This window comes from Oncorhynchus gorbuscha, linkage group LG16, assembly GCF_021184085.1.
Source record: "Oncorhynchus gorbuscha isolate QuinsamMale2020 ecotype Even-year linkage group LG16, OgorEven_v1.0, whole genome shotgun sequence".
Taxonomy (NCBI): domain Eukaryota; kingdom Metazoa; phylum Chordata; class Actinopteri; order Salmoniformes; family Salmonidae; genus Oncorhynchus; species Oncorhynchus gorbuscha.
In genome coordinates this window covers 7,786,493-7,801,586 of record NC_060188.1, presented here as the reverse complement: position 1 = coordinate 7,801,586, position 15,094 = coordinate 7,786,493, and the positions used below count along the sequence as shown (strand labels likewise).

At 46.7% G+C, this 15,094-nt stretch overlaps 1 protein-coding gene across 4 annotated transcripts in view; it reads left to right on the top strand.

Annotated features, from left to right (window-relative positions):
- cep112 (centrosomal protein 112) overlaps positions 1-15,094 on the top strand; it is a 263,230-nt gene that overhangs the window by 44,267 nt on the left and 203,869 nt on the right. For all 4 annotated transcript variants that reach the window (XM_046306159.1, XM_046306155.1, XM_046306156.1 and 1 more), the window contains one exon: positions 7,721-7,807. In XM_046306159.1, the coding sequence (XP_046162115.1) occupies positions 7,721-7,807 (87 nt within the window). The remainder of the gene's footprint in view (positions 1-7,720; positions 7,808-15,094) is intronic.

The following is a 15,094-nucleotide window of genomic DNA, read 5'->3' as shown; positions in this document are numbered from 1 at the left end:
AATACACATCTGCTGTTTTCAACCAAGATCTCAGCGATCACTGCCTCATTGCCTGCATCCGTAACGGGTCTGCGGTGAATCGACCACCCCTCATCACTATCAAACGCTCCCTAAAACACTTCAGTGAGCAGGACGTCCTAATCGACCTGGCCCGGGTATCCTGGAAGGATATTGACCTCATCCCGTCAGTAGAGGATGCCTAGGTAGTCTTTAAAAGTAACTTCCTCACCATCTTAAATAAGCATGCCCCTTTCATAAAATGTAGAACCAGGAACAGATATAGCACTTGGTTCTCTCCAGACCTGACTGCCCTTGACCAGCACAAAAAACATCCTGTGGCGTTCTGCATTAACATTGAATAGCCCCCAGTTCTGGGACACTGTGAAGTCCATGGAGAATAAGAGCAGCTGCCTCCTCCCAGCTGCCCACCTCACTGAGGCTAGGAAACACTGTCACCACCGATAAATCCACTATAATTGAGAATTTCAATAAGCATTTTTCTACGGCTGGCCATGCTTTCCACCTGGCTACCTCTACCCCGGTCAACAGCCCTGCACTCCCCACAGCAACTCGCCCAAGCCTCCCCCATTTCTCCTTCACCTAAATCCAGATAGCTGATGTTCTTAAAGAGCTGCAAAACCTGCAACCCTACAAATCAGCCGGGCTAGACAAACTGGATCCTCTCTTTTTTTTAAATGTCTACCTCAATTGTTGCAACCCCAATTACTAGCCTGTTCAACCTCTCTTTCGTATCGTCCGAGATTCCCAAAGATTGGAAAGCTGCCGCGGTCATCCCCCTCTTCAAAGGGGAAGACACTCTTGACCCAAATTGCTACGGACCTATATCTATCCTACCCTGCCTTTTCTAAAATCTTCAAAAGCCAAATCAACAAACAGATTACCGACCATTTCGAATCCCACCGTACCTTCTCCGCTATTTAATCTGCTTTCAGAGCTGGTCATGGGTGCTAAAAGATATCAAGGGTCTAAAAGATATCGTAACCGCCATCGATAAGAGATATTACTGTGCAGCCATATTCATCGAGCTGGCCAAAGCTTTCGACTCTGTCAATCACCACATTCTTATTGGCAGACTCAACAGCCTTGGTTTCTCAAATGATTGCCTCGCCTGGTTCATCAACTTCTTCTCTGATAGAGTTCAGTGTGTCAAATCGGAGGGCCTGTTGTCTGGACCTCTTGCAGTCTCTATGGGGGTGCCACAGCGTTTAATTCTCGGGCCGACTCTCTTCTCTGTATACATCAATGATGTCGCTCTCGCTGCTGGTGATTCTCTGATCCACCTCTACGCAGACGACTACATTTTGTATACTTCTGGCCCTTCTTTGGACACTGTGTTAACTCTCCTCCAGACGAACTTCAATGCCTTACAACTCAACTTCCGTGGCCTCCCAACTGCTCTTAAATGCAAGTAAAACTAAGTGCATGCTCTTCAACCGATCACTGCCCGTACCTGCCAGCCCGTCCAGCATCACTACTCTGGACGGTTCTGACTTATGTGGACAACTACAAATACCTAGGTGTCTGGATAGACTGTAATCTCTCCTTCCAGACTCACATTAAGCATCTCTAATCCAAAATTAAATCTAGAATCGGCTTCCTATTTCGCAAACAAAGCGAAATATGCTTCTTTTATGCTGCCAAACTTACCCTCGTAAAACTGGCCATCCTACCGATCCTCAACTTTGGCGATGTCATCTATAAAATAGCCTCCACTCTACTCAAGAAAATGGATGCAGTTTATCACAGTGCCATCCATTTTATTCACCACTGCGACCTGCATGCTCTCGTTGACTGGCCATCGCTTCATACTTGTCGCCAAACCCACTGGCTCCAGGTCATCTACAAGTCTCTGCTAGCTAAAGCCCCACCACACGCTACAGCAGGTATATCTCACTGGTCACCCCCAAAGCCAATTCCTCCTTTGGCACTGCCTTTCCTTCCAGTTCTCTGCTGCCAATGACCGGAACGAACTGCAAAAATCAATTAAGCTGGAGTCTTATATCTCCCTCACTAGTTTTAAGCACCAGCTGTCAGAGCAGCTCACAGATCACTGCACCTGCACATAGCCCATCTGTAAACAGCCCATCCAACTACCTCATCCCCATACTGTATTTATTTATTGCTCCTTTGCACCCCAGTATCTCTACTTGCACATTACTCTTCTGCACATCTACCATTCCTGTGTCTAATTGCTATACTGTAATTACTTCACCACCATGGCCTATTTATTGCCTATTTATTGCCCTTATTTGACCTCATTTGCACTCACTATATATAGATTTTTATTTGTTCTGCTGTATTTCTGACTATGTTTTGTTTATTCCATGTGTAACTCTGTGTTGTTGTATGTGTCGAACTGCTGTGCTTTATCTTGGCCAGGTCGCAGTTGTAAATGAGAACTTGTTCTCAACAGGCCTACCTGGTTAAATAAAATAAAAATAACTCGGGCAGTTGTTGTTGCCATCCTGTACCTGTCCCACAGGTGTGATGTTTGGATGTACCAATCCTGTGCATGTGTTGTTACACGTGGTCTGTCACTGCTAAGACGATCCGCTTTCCGTCCTGTCTCCCTGTCGCTCTGTCTTAGGCGTCTCACAGTACCGACATTGCAATTTATTGCCCTGGCCACATCTGTAGTCCTCGTGCCTCCTTGCAGCATGCCTAAGGCACGTTCATGCAGATTGGCATCTTTCTTGTTGTGTATTTCAGAGTCAGTAGAAAAGCCTCTTTAGTGTCCTAAGTTTTCATAACTGACCTTAACTAGTTATCTAAAGAAATGGGATCTAGGTATATTTAACTTTAGGACTAACTGTTGAAAAGATGCTAAATCAATGTACAAGACGTTCAGTGAGGAGATCCCTTCTCCAGACCAGATATGAAACGCCCTGTCTAATATTGATGGAGAGAATGTATGATTCTTTAATAATGGGGCAGAAGTTGAAAATTCACTGAGACCAAACGTTTCCAGATATTTAGAGAATGTTTCATAATCTGGTTTTTAATGTATTTGGAAACCGGCTCACCTAGTTTAGAGCAGAGTAAGACAGCTAAGGAGGTGTTCAATGAGATATCCAAGGTCAACCATTTTGGTGATTAAGCCAATGTTTAAAATAAATGTATTAAATTTCTTCTTTTCTGTTTGCCAGAAAATCTCCCCATAGAATGTAGTAGCCTGACTACCACAGTGGTTTATAAATAGATATTGGAGGTCTGTGTTTCTTTGGAATCTGTGACACTCAAAATGTTTGACTTTTGAGTCACTGTTGACAATAAAGGGGGTTTGGTGGATTTTCGGCAAGTCCTAGCCCTGCAGGGTGGAGTTGTGACCACACACACACACACACACACACACACACACACACACACACACACACACACACACACACACACACACACACACACACACACACACACACACACACACACACACACACACACACACACACACACACACACACACACACACACACACACACACACACACACACACGACACCTCTTCAGAAGTGTCCCAGTGACTCACTCTGACTCCGTCCTCGCCACCTTGAATCTTATCATCTCCTGTGGTTCCACATTAAGCCCCGTACGCAGGCCTCGCCCACCATGGCATGGCTTGTCTGACCACCAGCAGGAAATGACCTGCGGCCGGTTCTGGTCCTCGCCATATGATGCTAAGCTCCAACAGCCAGTTTCTACTTTAAGGAACTCTGGGCTCTCACACCAAGCTCATCCCCAGTTCAGCTACGGACTACATAGATAAGTTCATAAGATCGCTGACTATACCAGTTAAGCTACTGACTTCATTGATAAGTTGATAAGATCGCTGACTACCAGTTAAGCTACTGACTTCATTGATAAGTTGATAAGATTGCTGACTGTACCAGTTAAGCTACTGACTACATTGATAAGATCGCTGACTACCAGTTAAGCTACTGACTTCATTGATAAGTTGATAAGATGGCTGACTGTACCAGTTGAGCTACTGACTTCATTGATGAGTTGAGTAAGTGTGTGGTAGCGTAGCAGCTGGAGCAGACGTTGGTCACCATGATGTTGAGTCACTTTAGTCTCATATGGTCATCTATTTTCACCCATGGTTGAGGTTACAAGTCTAGTCCTTGTAATCCCACTACACACACCCTTACTGTGCTGGGCTCACACCATAGGTGCTATGGGATGGGGCCGTGGCATATTCAATGAAATGATCCAAGACCATTCAGCCAGTCCCACCCATAGGGTTAGAATGAGGCTGACGTGATGTGATTGCTTTGGCACATGCAGATGGGTTGATACATGCAAACAGAGCGAGAGGCTGCAGCTCGGCCAAACGGGTCTGGAGCTGAGGTTCAGTTTCCAATCTGCCCAAGCTTTCCAAAGGCATAATGATGCAACTGCTTCCATGCCTGGGTCCTATGGGAAGGCCTCTCAGCTTTGTGTTTGATTCAGACGACTAGCCCCTCTGATTGTATGATTGTGGTTAAAGGACAACACTGAGCCTTGTGAAGTTCCTAAGGGAGCTCTCTATGCAGTGGCTTTTAGGGTAAAATGGCCGACAATCCAAAGGCAGGCATATGGTACTCAGATATTCTGTCTTTTCTTAGATTGAATGGGTATTGTTTTTGTTAGTTATGCACTTTATGTCCTTAAAGGGATCTCCATGTTGAATAGTAGTAGTCAATTGAAGGAAGAAATGTTGTCTTTTGTCTCTGCTGAAGCCCAATATTATCATGACATTAAGTGACATTCAAAAGTCTTTCCTTTTAAAAACTTTGTTGATTGTAGTGTTTTGCATTTTACCTCAGAGTACAATTATCATGCTAAGATCCATTAGCTTCTCCTCCCAGTGGAGGAATGGCATGTTAATGGTGTTCAGTAGATAGCTAGCAGGGCACTGCAGAGGGAATATTCTCTACATCTGTGTTTATGGAAGATGAAAGCTCTATCAGGGCATTGTAGTTCTGCTGCAGAGCAAGATACATAAACACAACTGTGCTTTGTGGGCCCAGCAGTTAGCAGGCATTTTGTGAGCGCGTTCCCCAAGGGGAAAAAAGGCTGGACCCAGGGTCGCTTCTGAGAAAAGCAAAGTGAGAGCAGTTGCTTCTGTGTTTCTCTTTTTCTTTCCGTCTCCCTCCTCCCTCTCTATCCTTTCCTTTCTCAACACACCTTCACCCTTTACCTTCTCTCTCATCCTTCCCTCATCTCCTCTCCTGAGCTGGGTGTCAACAACATGGCATCTAAGAGAGAAACAACTTTTCTAAAGAAAAACCTCTGTCACACAGAGATGCCTGATTTTGAAGCTTCTCAGAAACCTGAGGTGTACGCGTCTCTCTCCTTCTTCCTCTCTCCTTTCTCCTCTATTCCTCCTCCTCTCTCCTTCCTTCTCTCTCCTTCCTCCTCTCTCGCTCCTCCTCTCTCCTTCCTCCTCTCTCCTTCCTCCTCTTGCTTGTCCTCTTCTCTCGCTCCTCTTTCTCTCCTTCCTCCTCTCCCTCCTTCTTTCTACTCTTCGCTCCTCCTCTCTCCCTGCTCCTCTCGTGCTGCTCCTCTCTCGTTCCTCCTATCTCCTTCCTCTTTCTCTCCTTTCTACTCTGTCCTTTCTACTCTCTCGCTCCTCCTCTCTCCTTCCTCTTCTCTCCCTCGTCCTTGCTCCTCCTCTCCTTCCTCATCTCCTCCTTTCTCCCTCCTCCTCTCTCCATCCTCTTCTCTCACTCCTCCTCTCTCCCTCCCTTCTTCCCTCTTTCTATTTCCTCTATAAACCATTTTTCAAACGCCCCTGATGTAGTTTGACAAACTTTCTAAAAAGCCCATTTGAAGAGGTGATGCGAAAGTGACACCCACTTGTTTTGGAGCGCCGCTGGAAAAATCTACTAGACTCCCTCACTTCAATCAGCCTAATCTCTCCCCCAACAAGTCTCCTGTGGTCTCAGAGATTGCACAAGAAAATGGTGGTAATTCAATAGAAAAGAAAGCGAAACAAGAGAGAACATCACATGGCACCATTGAAGGAGGATAAGTCTAGCAGACTTAGTTGAAGTTGTGGGATAATGGAAGCAGTAGTTTACAATAGGACTCATCTAGTTTGAATGTAGAAGACCCTGGGAATGAGTACGATACAGATCCTTGTTGCTCGAAAGCAAACATTAGCGTTGTTGTGAGAATGAATGGGGCAGGTATTGGCTAGTTTGTCAAATGTCAATACAATAGGGGACTTAACCATCTAAGCTACCTCCGCAGATACAGGTTACATGACTGCCCAAAAGGTATTTTCCAACCTGGAAGGACGTATTTGTCACAGAGCCCCAGAGTTGAGCAATGCATCAAACCCTCCAGTGACTAAAACCTGTGAGTAAGTACATTAGTCACAAAGCAATACGAACTCATCCTGTCTAATTCCCATTTGTGTTGACAACATTAGCAAACTCTTTCCGCTGACTGGATGACTGTGTGTCTGTTGGCCCCAGAGCTGCCAAGTCCTGAGGCCAGACAGTTCTACAATGGCACATCAGATCAGGAGCACATGTCATGCCTTCTCCTCACCCAGGGGCAATCAGATCAGGTATACTATTAGACAGAGTGAGCCAACAACACAACAAACCGCCATCGGCAGTTCAAAGAAGTAGGGGAAGGTGCCCATACAGGGCTCGCCACGGGACAGCGTGGCCTCTCCTATCAGTCTCCCCACGTGTTGGTGAGAGCGTCTCGTTAGCCAGATGAAAGGCCTGTGTCCGCCAGTATTTTACTCAGGAAACCTGAAGCCACAAAGCAACATGACCTCTGGCAGGGCTGATGAGAAGGACATATGACTTAGGAGGAGCTGTGTTAGGTAGACACTGAGAGGGTATGTGCTTGTCGTTTAGTATTAAGGCCACTCTGTAATAGCAAGCCGTATCTGAAAGTGGGTGTTCGTGTGTCTACCTGGTTTGAGTGTGTGAGTATAAATATTTAGAATTACTATTGTAGATGTGTGTTACTTTGTCTGTGTGTGTACACTTCTGGCGTATTAACTAAGTGTGTATTATTTTCCTGTGGCATTGTGTGTGTGGGAGTGAATGAAGGGCTCTGGGAGCTCTGTCTTGACATGCAGATTCAGACGGTTGAACTGTTGATCCCCTGTATATTGAGCTGAACTGAAAGGAGCCGACTGTCAGTGGATAACTGTAGCCTACATAATGCCTTGTTCTCTCTGGCCAAGCCTGTTCCTGACTAATACTGTCTTTCACTATTAACACACACACACACACACACACACACACACACACACACACACACACACACACACACACACACACACACACACACACACACACACACACACACACACACACACACACACACACACACACACACACACACACACACACACACACACACACACACACACACACACACACACACACACACACACACACACACACACACACACACACACTGTTGGGTCTGGTACATCCCTCCTACACACATTTGAAGTCCTGTTTGTAGATAAATATATTTAGAAATGTTTATGAAGCTTGATTCATTGACAGCGCTGATGCTCTCTGCGCCATCAACAGTAAATATCTCAAATGCCACTACTTGCCATTAGTTGGCCTAGATAGTAAAAACAGGGGCAGTTGCCGTTGCTATTTTGTCCATCTCCTGTGCTGCATTTGACGATGTGTGTATTGACTCCCCTGTCTGTCGTGGTGCTGTGTGTCTCTGTGCAGGCTGAGATGAAGACTAAAGTCCTGGAGGCCAAGCACCAGGAGGAGAAACTGAAGATGCAGCAGAAGCATGACGCAGACGTGCAGAAGGTCAGAGTGCTGACTGAATTATCAATTAATTATTTTAATGATTTAATATGTTTATTTATTTGATATTTTAGATAACTTCACACATACAGCCATAATATCATCTGTAGGGAGGTTATAGTACCGCCCAGACATAAAACCATGAATTTAAATGATGGAGGACAAACACACAGTAAAGTGAGACAGTGCAGAAGGTAGGTATAACAAGAGTTCCCTGCATCCTTCACCACTCCCACCCTGACACTACATCTGATGTGTTATTGGCTGGGCTCACACCCTTTTCTCCTTCCCTCCTCCCTGGGCTCCCTGTTAGTTTCATTTCACCAGGTGTGTATCGGCTCAGCTCCACATCCAGGACTTGGGATCTGTCAACTTCCTCCCAAAACGTCTAGTTTCATTGTTGCCACAGAATCTTTAAATAAAACAGAAATAGCCCCATTTTCCCTCTGTTTAAACTGTCGATGAACTCTTTGTCTCTGACAGGAGACACGGTGACAGCTCCTCCACTACCCAGCCTCTCCCGCTCTCACTCTCCATCCCTCTCTCTGTTTAAACTGTCTCTGACAGGAGACACGGTGACAGCTCCTCCACTACCCAGCCTCTCCCGCTCTCGCTCTCCATCCCTCTCTCTGTTTAAACTGTCTCTGACAGGAGACACGGTGACAGCTCCTCCACTACCCAGCCTCTCCCGCTCTCGCTCTCCATCCCTCTCTCTGTTTAAACTGTCTCTGACAGGAGACACGGTGACAGCTCCTCCACTACCCAGCCTCTCCCGCTCTCGCTCTCCATCCCTCTCTCTGTTTAAACTGTCTCTGACAGGAGACACGGTGACAGCTCCTCCACTACCCAGCCTCTCCCGCTCTCGCTCTCCATCCCTCTCTCTGTTTAAACTGTCTCTGACAGGAGACACGGTGACAGCTCCTCCACTACCCAGCCTCTCCCGCTCTCGCTCTCCATCCCTCTCTCTGTTTAAACTGTCTCTGACAGGAGACACGGTGACAGCTCCTCCACTACCCAGCCTCTCCCGCTCTCGCTCTCCATCCCTCTCTCTGTTTAAACTGTCTCTGACAGGAGACACGGTGACAGCTCCTCCACTACCCAGCCTCTCCCGCTCTCGCTCTCCATCCCTCTCTCTGTTTAAACTGTCTCTGACAGGAGACACGGTGACAGCTCCTCCACTACCCAGCCTCTCCCGCTCTCGCTCTCCATCCCTCTCTCTGTTTAAACTGTCTCTGACAGGAGACACGGTGACAGCTCCTCCACTACCCAGCCTCTCCCGCTCTCGCTCTCCATCCCTCTCTCTGTTTAAACTGTCTCTGACAGGAGACACGGTGACAGCTCCTCCACTACCCAGCCTCTCCCGCTCTCGCTCTCCATCCCTCTCTCTGTTTAAACTGTCTCTGACAGGAGACACGGTGACAGCTCCTCCACTACCCAGCCTCTCCCGCTCTCGCTCTCCATCCCTCTCTCTGTTTAAACTGTCTCTGACAGGAGACACGGTGACAGCTCCTCCACTACCCAGCCTCCTCTCTGTTTAAACTGTCTCTGACAGGAGACACGGTGACAGCTCCTCCACTACCCAGCCTCTCCCGCTCTCGCTCTCCATCCCTCTCTCTGTTTAAACTGTCTCTGACAGGAGACACGGTGACAGCTCCTCCACTACCCAGCCTCTCCCGCTCTCGCTCTCCATCCCTCTCTCTGTTTAAACTGTCTCTGACAGGAGACACGGTGACAGCTCCTCCACTACCCAGCCTCTCCCGCTCTCGCTCTCCATCCCTCTCTCTGTTTAAACTGTCTCTGACAGGAGACACGGTGACAGCTCCTCCACTACCCAGCCTCTCCCGCTCTCGCTCTCCATCCCTCTCTCTGTTTAAACTGTCTCTGACAGGAGACACGGTGACAGCTCCTCCACTACCCAGCCTCTCCCGCTCTGCTCTCCATCCCTCTCTCTGTTTAAACTGTCTCTGACAGGAGACACGGTGACAGCTCCTCCACTACCCAGCCTCTCCCGCTCTCGCTCTCCATCCCTCTCTGTTTAAACTGTCTCTGACAGGAGACACGGTGACAGCTCCTCCACTACCCAGCCTCTCCCGCTCTCGCTCTCCATCCCTCTCTCTGTTTAAACTGTCTCTGACAGGAGACACAGTGACAGGTCCTCCGCTACCCAGCCGATCTCGCACTCCATCCCTCTCTCTTTAGTGCAGTGGTTCTTAACCTGGGTTCGATCGAACCCCAGGGGTTCGGTGAGTCAGTCTCAGGGGTTGTTTAAACTCCGATTCTCTGACAGGAGACACGTGACAGCTCCTCCACTACCCAGCCTCTCACGCTCTCGCTCTCCATCTGTGCTCTCTGTTTAAACTGTCTCTGACATGAACGTCTTGTGACAGCTCCTCCATGTACCCAGCCTTTGTACCCATCAACAAACCGATCCTCACAGCATCGTTTAAGTTGCTCTGTCGCAAAGCAGGGCAAACCACACACCATTGGTGAAACACTCTAAAAACAGCTGTGTTGGTGATGGCGAATATCATGCTGGGAAAAGAGGCTTTAAGTTATCCCTCCTCTTTCAAATGACACCACAGGAGAATAGAGGACATGACAAAGACATCTTGGCTCAAGTAATTGCAGACTGATTTCAAGCCCGGCAAAATTCAGCTCTTCAACTCGACGAGACCACAGACGTTTCCATCTAAGCCAGCTTGCTGTATTCTGTTTAAACTGTCTCTGACAGGAAGATTTTTTTATTTTGTAAGCTCCTCCACTAAGGCAGCCAGCGTGTGGATGACTTCTTCAAAGACGGCAATCTTTCAGTGGGATATGGTTTCTGCAGTTTTTTCCCTCCAGTCATGCTGAAGAAAGACTGTTTTGACAGTGCGCTAGTGACAGCCGATGCACCACACATCATTGTTACGCATTGTATTCTGCACTGGCATGCGTTGGCAACAATAACCTTGCCTCCAAAACTGGCAGAAGTATTAAAAATTGTAGTGGAATGCGTGAACTATGTCCTCCAACAGTGCTCTGCGGCATCCATCTTCAGTGAGCTGTGTAAAGAAATGGCCTCTGAATTCGAGGTACTTCTATACCATTCTAACGTTCGGTGGTTATCCTGGGGACAGGTGAGAACGTGCTTTTGCCGTGCGTGTGGAATTAGCCCTGTTTTTGTAAGAGCACCAACATTGTCACCCAGCTTCTCAAATTCTGAGTTCATTCTCATTTTAGCATACATGGCCGATATCTCTCGCAGCTCTCAACTCATCTCAATCAAAAGACACGGTGGAGTCAGCATCCTCCGGAGGAAAACCCAGCTTTTAAAAAAAAGCTATCCGTTATGGAAACACCGAACAGAGAACAATAACTCCACTTTCCCCTGCTGGACGACTGTGTAAGTAAGACGGTGACAGCTCCTCCGCGAAGATGTATCTGGAATCGGAGACATTTCTGTTTAAACACTCGGAACTGAAGCAAGCAATTGCCACGCACTTAGATGAGCTTGCAAAGTCTCTCGACTCTACAGTCATACCCAGCCTGGGCGAGACAGCCATTCACGTTTAGTGTTGAGACAACAGATGTCAATCCATGAATACCTTGATGAAATCATTGAAATTCAGCAGAGCCAGGTTCAACAACAACTCTTCAGAACAACAACGCTTACAACGTTTTGGGAGACACGGTGACAGCTCCTCCACTACCCAGCTCTGGAGATTTTCCCGTTTGTTACAACATATCTCTGACAGGAGCAATCCTTTCCCAGGATGCTGGACATCTCTCTGTTTAAACTGTCTCTGACAAATGACATGACAGCTCCTCCACTACCCAGGTGAAGCCGCACATTTCTGAACTGGTCTCTGAAAGGCAACAGCAGAAGTGACACTGATTTGCAGTAAATATTCATTATTATGTTTTTGTTTTTATGTGAAAATCATGTTTTGATGATTTTGTTCTTTGAACACAGTGATGTTGATGCACGGTTCATTTTGTGCACCAGCCCTATATACCTATGTTTTGAATTTGAAAAAATCATTGTATTTTTCCAATTAAGAAGGTTCGGTGAATGCGCATATGAAACTGGTCTGACAGGTTCAGTACCTCCAACAAGGTTAAGAACCACTGCTTTAGTGTCTCTGTCATTGCAGGCAAATCACACTAATTGTGTACAGATTGCGAGCGATGTCGGATTCAATTTGTTCCCTGTTTACCCGGGCGTCTGACTAATGTCTTCAAGGGGGAGTGGTGGTGGAGGAGGGACTTTAACAAGCCCATTTAAAGGCGCATGGGGAAGCCGGCTAGCGCTAGTTTTAATTAGCACCAGGTAGATGAATTATGGGTGAGTGTGTGGTGCTGATGGTGGTTAGACTGGTCATCGTCTCATAGATAACACGAGAGAGGATAACAAGAGAACAGGCCTGACTGTTGTATGGTATGTATAGCCATGGATCAATAGTGTGTGTGTGGTCGCACAATAGCTATATAATTAGCTCAGGCAGACCTGTATTTGTTTTTTAAAACGATCGTGTAGGAGCGCATCAACAAACAGGGTTTAATATCTCCATCTAGAAGGTGCTGCCCGAAGAGCAATCCTCTAAGGATCCGAGATGGCTAGAATACCACGATAGTGAACAACTTTTTTTCATAATGCTGTGTAGCCTAGATTATCAAGCTCCATTGAGACTAAAGAGATGGTTAACAAATAACAACCCATATTGTACATCTTCAGATTGCTATGCTATCTCAGATTGCTGTATGCTATGCCTCTGTGTGTAATGTAATGGCACCTCTTCCTCCAGACAGTGGGATAGTATTAGTGTCTAGTCAGTCAGGCTGGCTGGAGTCTCTCTGCAATAGAGATGTTATAAAAGACCCACAATTACCGTCCTAAAAGCTGTCGTTCCTCTGCTCCCACTTCCAGTCCCTCTGGACCCCATCTCTGACACCCCGTTACGACGGCCCTCTACGTGTGCCCAAAACACACCCTCCTCTCTCCTCTCAGGAAGGCCGATGGGAAAATGGGAAAAGTGGACGTCCCTAAATGTTCTGTGAACTTTCCTTTACCCCCTTCACTCCCTTCCCTTTCATGTCTCCCATCCCACTCACTCTGACCACAACAGGCTTAGACACAGAGTGCACTTCTAACAGACAAAACCCAGGACAAATAACCCTCTGATGGTCCCTAGGACTGTTTCGGAGGGGATATAATCTCTCTTCCAGGGGGTTTTGATCAAATCTCCACCGTGTGTATCAAAAGACAAGGCGGCGCTGTGAAATGGTCCACAGTCCTGAACTTGTGTTGTTTCTCTCTCCTTCTCTCTCTCTCTGTCTGTCATGTGTTGTAAAACCACCTCTTTCATGGTCAGGTCCCCTCTACTAATACACCTCTGAGGATATCATCATTCCCAATAACACTGATTAGCCTCCTAGCATGTACTGCTATGCATAACTGTAATCAGTTCAGTATAATGTAGAGCTCTGTGCTCATAGTTTCTAAAACAATGTACTGGTATCTGTTATTTAAAAAAATACATGTTTCACTCATGCATGTGATATTTTATTTGATGTCCGAATTGGAAGGGGATGTAATGGAGTCAGAGGATGCAGTGAAGTCAGTCAAGGCTCATCTGTAGACACCTCCTGTTATGAGATGTGTTTGGGGAAGGGAATTCTGTTGATGTTGTGTATCTCTCATTAAATCAAATCAAATGTTATTGCACACACACACACATCCCTGTTAGTGAGAGTTTCTGCTTTGCCAAGATAATCCATCTACCTGACAGGTGTGGCATATCAAGAAGCTGATTAAACAGCATGATCATTACCCAAGTGCTGGGACAATTAAAGGTCACTCTAAAATGTGCAGTTTTGTCATAACACAATGCCACAGATGTCTCAAGTTTTGAGGGAGCGTTCAATTGGCATGCTGACTGCAGGGAATGTCTACCAGAGCTGTTACCAGAGAATTGAATGTTAATTTCTCTACTGTTAGGGCCCCCCTCCCTCCCCCATCTACTGTAAGCCGCCTCCAATGTCGTTTTCAAAGAATTTGGGAGTATGTCCAACCGGCCTTACAACCACAGACCACGTGTAACCATACCAGCCCAGGACCTCCACATCCAGCTTCTTCACTTGCGGGATCATCTGAGACCAGCCACCTGGACAGTTGATGAAACTGTGGGTTTGCACAACTGAAGATTTTCTGAACAAACTGTCAGAAACCGTCTCAGGGAAGCTCATCCTCCTCACCAGGGTTTTGACCTGACTGCAGTTTGGCGTTGTAACCGACTGCAGTGGGAAAATGTTCACCTTCAATTGCCACTGGCACGCTTGATGAGTGTGCTCTTCACGGGTGAATCACAGTTTCAACTAGCAGACAGCGTGTATGGCGTTGTGTGGGCGAGCGGTTTGTTGATGTCAATGTTGTGAACAGAGTGCCCCATGGGTAGGTGGGGCTATGGTATGGGCAGGCATAAGCTACGGACAACAAACACAATTGAAAGCACAGAGATACACAGTGAAGATCCTGAGGCCCATTGTCATGCCATTTATCCGCCGCCATCACGTCATGTTTCAGCATGATAATGCACGGCCCCATGTCACAAGGATCTGTACACAATTGATTGAGGCTGAACATGTCCCAGTTCTTTCATGGCCTGAATACTCTACAGACATGTCACCCATCGAGCATGTTTGGGATGCTCTGTATCGACGTGTAGGACAGCGTGCTCCAGTTCCCGCCAATATCCAGCAACTTCACACAACCATTGAAGTGAAATGGGACAACCACAGGCCACAATCAACAGCCTGATCAACTCTATGCAAAGAGATGTTGCGCTGTGTGAGATAAACGGTGGTCACACCAGATGAACGGTGGTCACACCAGATGAACGGTGGTCACACCAGATAAACGGTGGTCACACCAGATAAACGGTGGTCACACCAGATGAACGGTGGTCACACCAGATGAACGGTGGTCACACACCTGATCCACACCCTTCCCTCTTTTTTACGGTATCTGTGACCAACAGATGCATATCTGTATTCTCAGTCATGTGAAATCCATAGATCCTTATATGAACTGTAACTCAGTAAAATCTTAGAAATTGTTGCATGTTGAGTTTATATACTGACCAAAAATGTAACTGCAACATGTAGTGTTGGTCCCATGTTTCATGAGCTGAAATAGAAAAAAATCCCAGAAAATGTCCATATGCACAAAAAGCTTCTCAAATGTTGTGCACAAATGTGTTTACATCCCTGTTAGTGAGCATTTCTCCTTTGCCAAGATAATCCAACCAC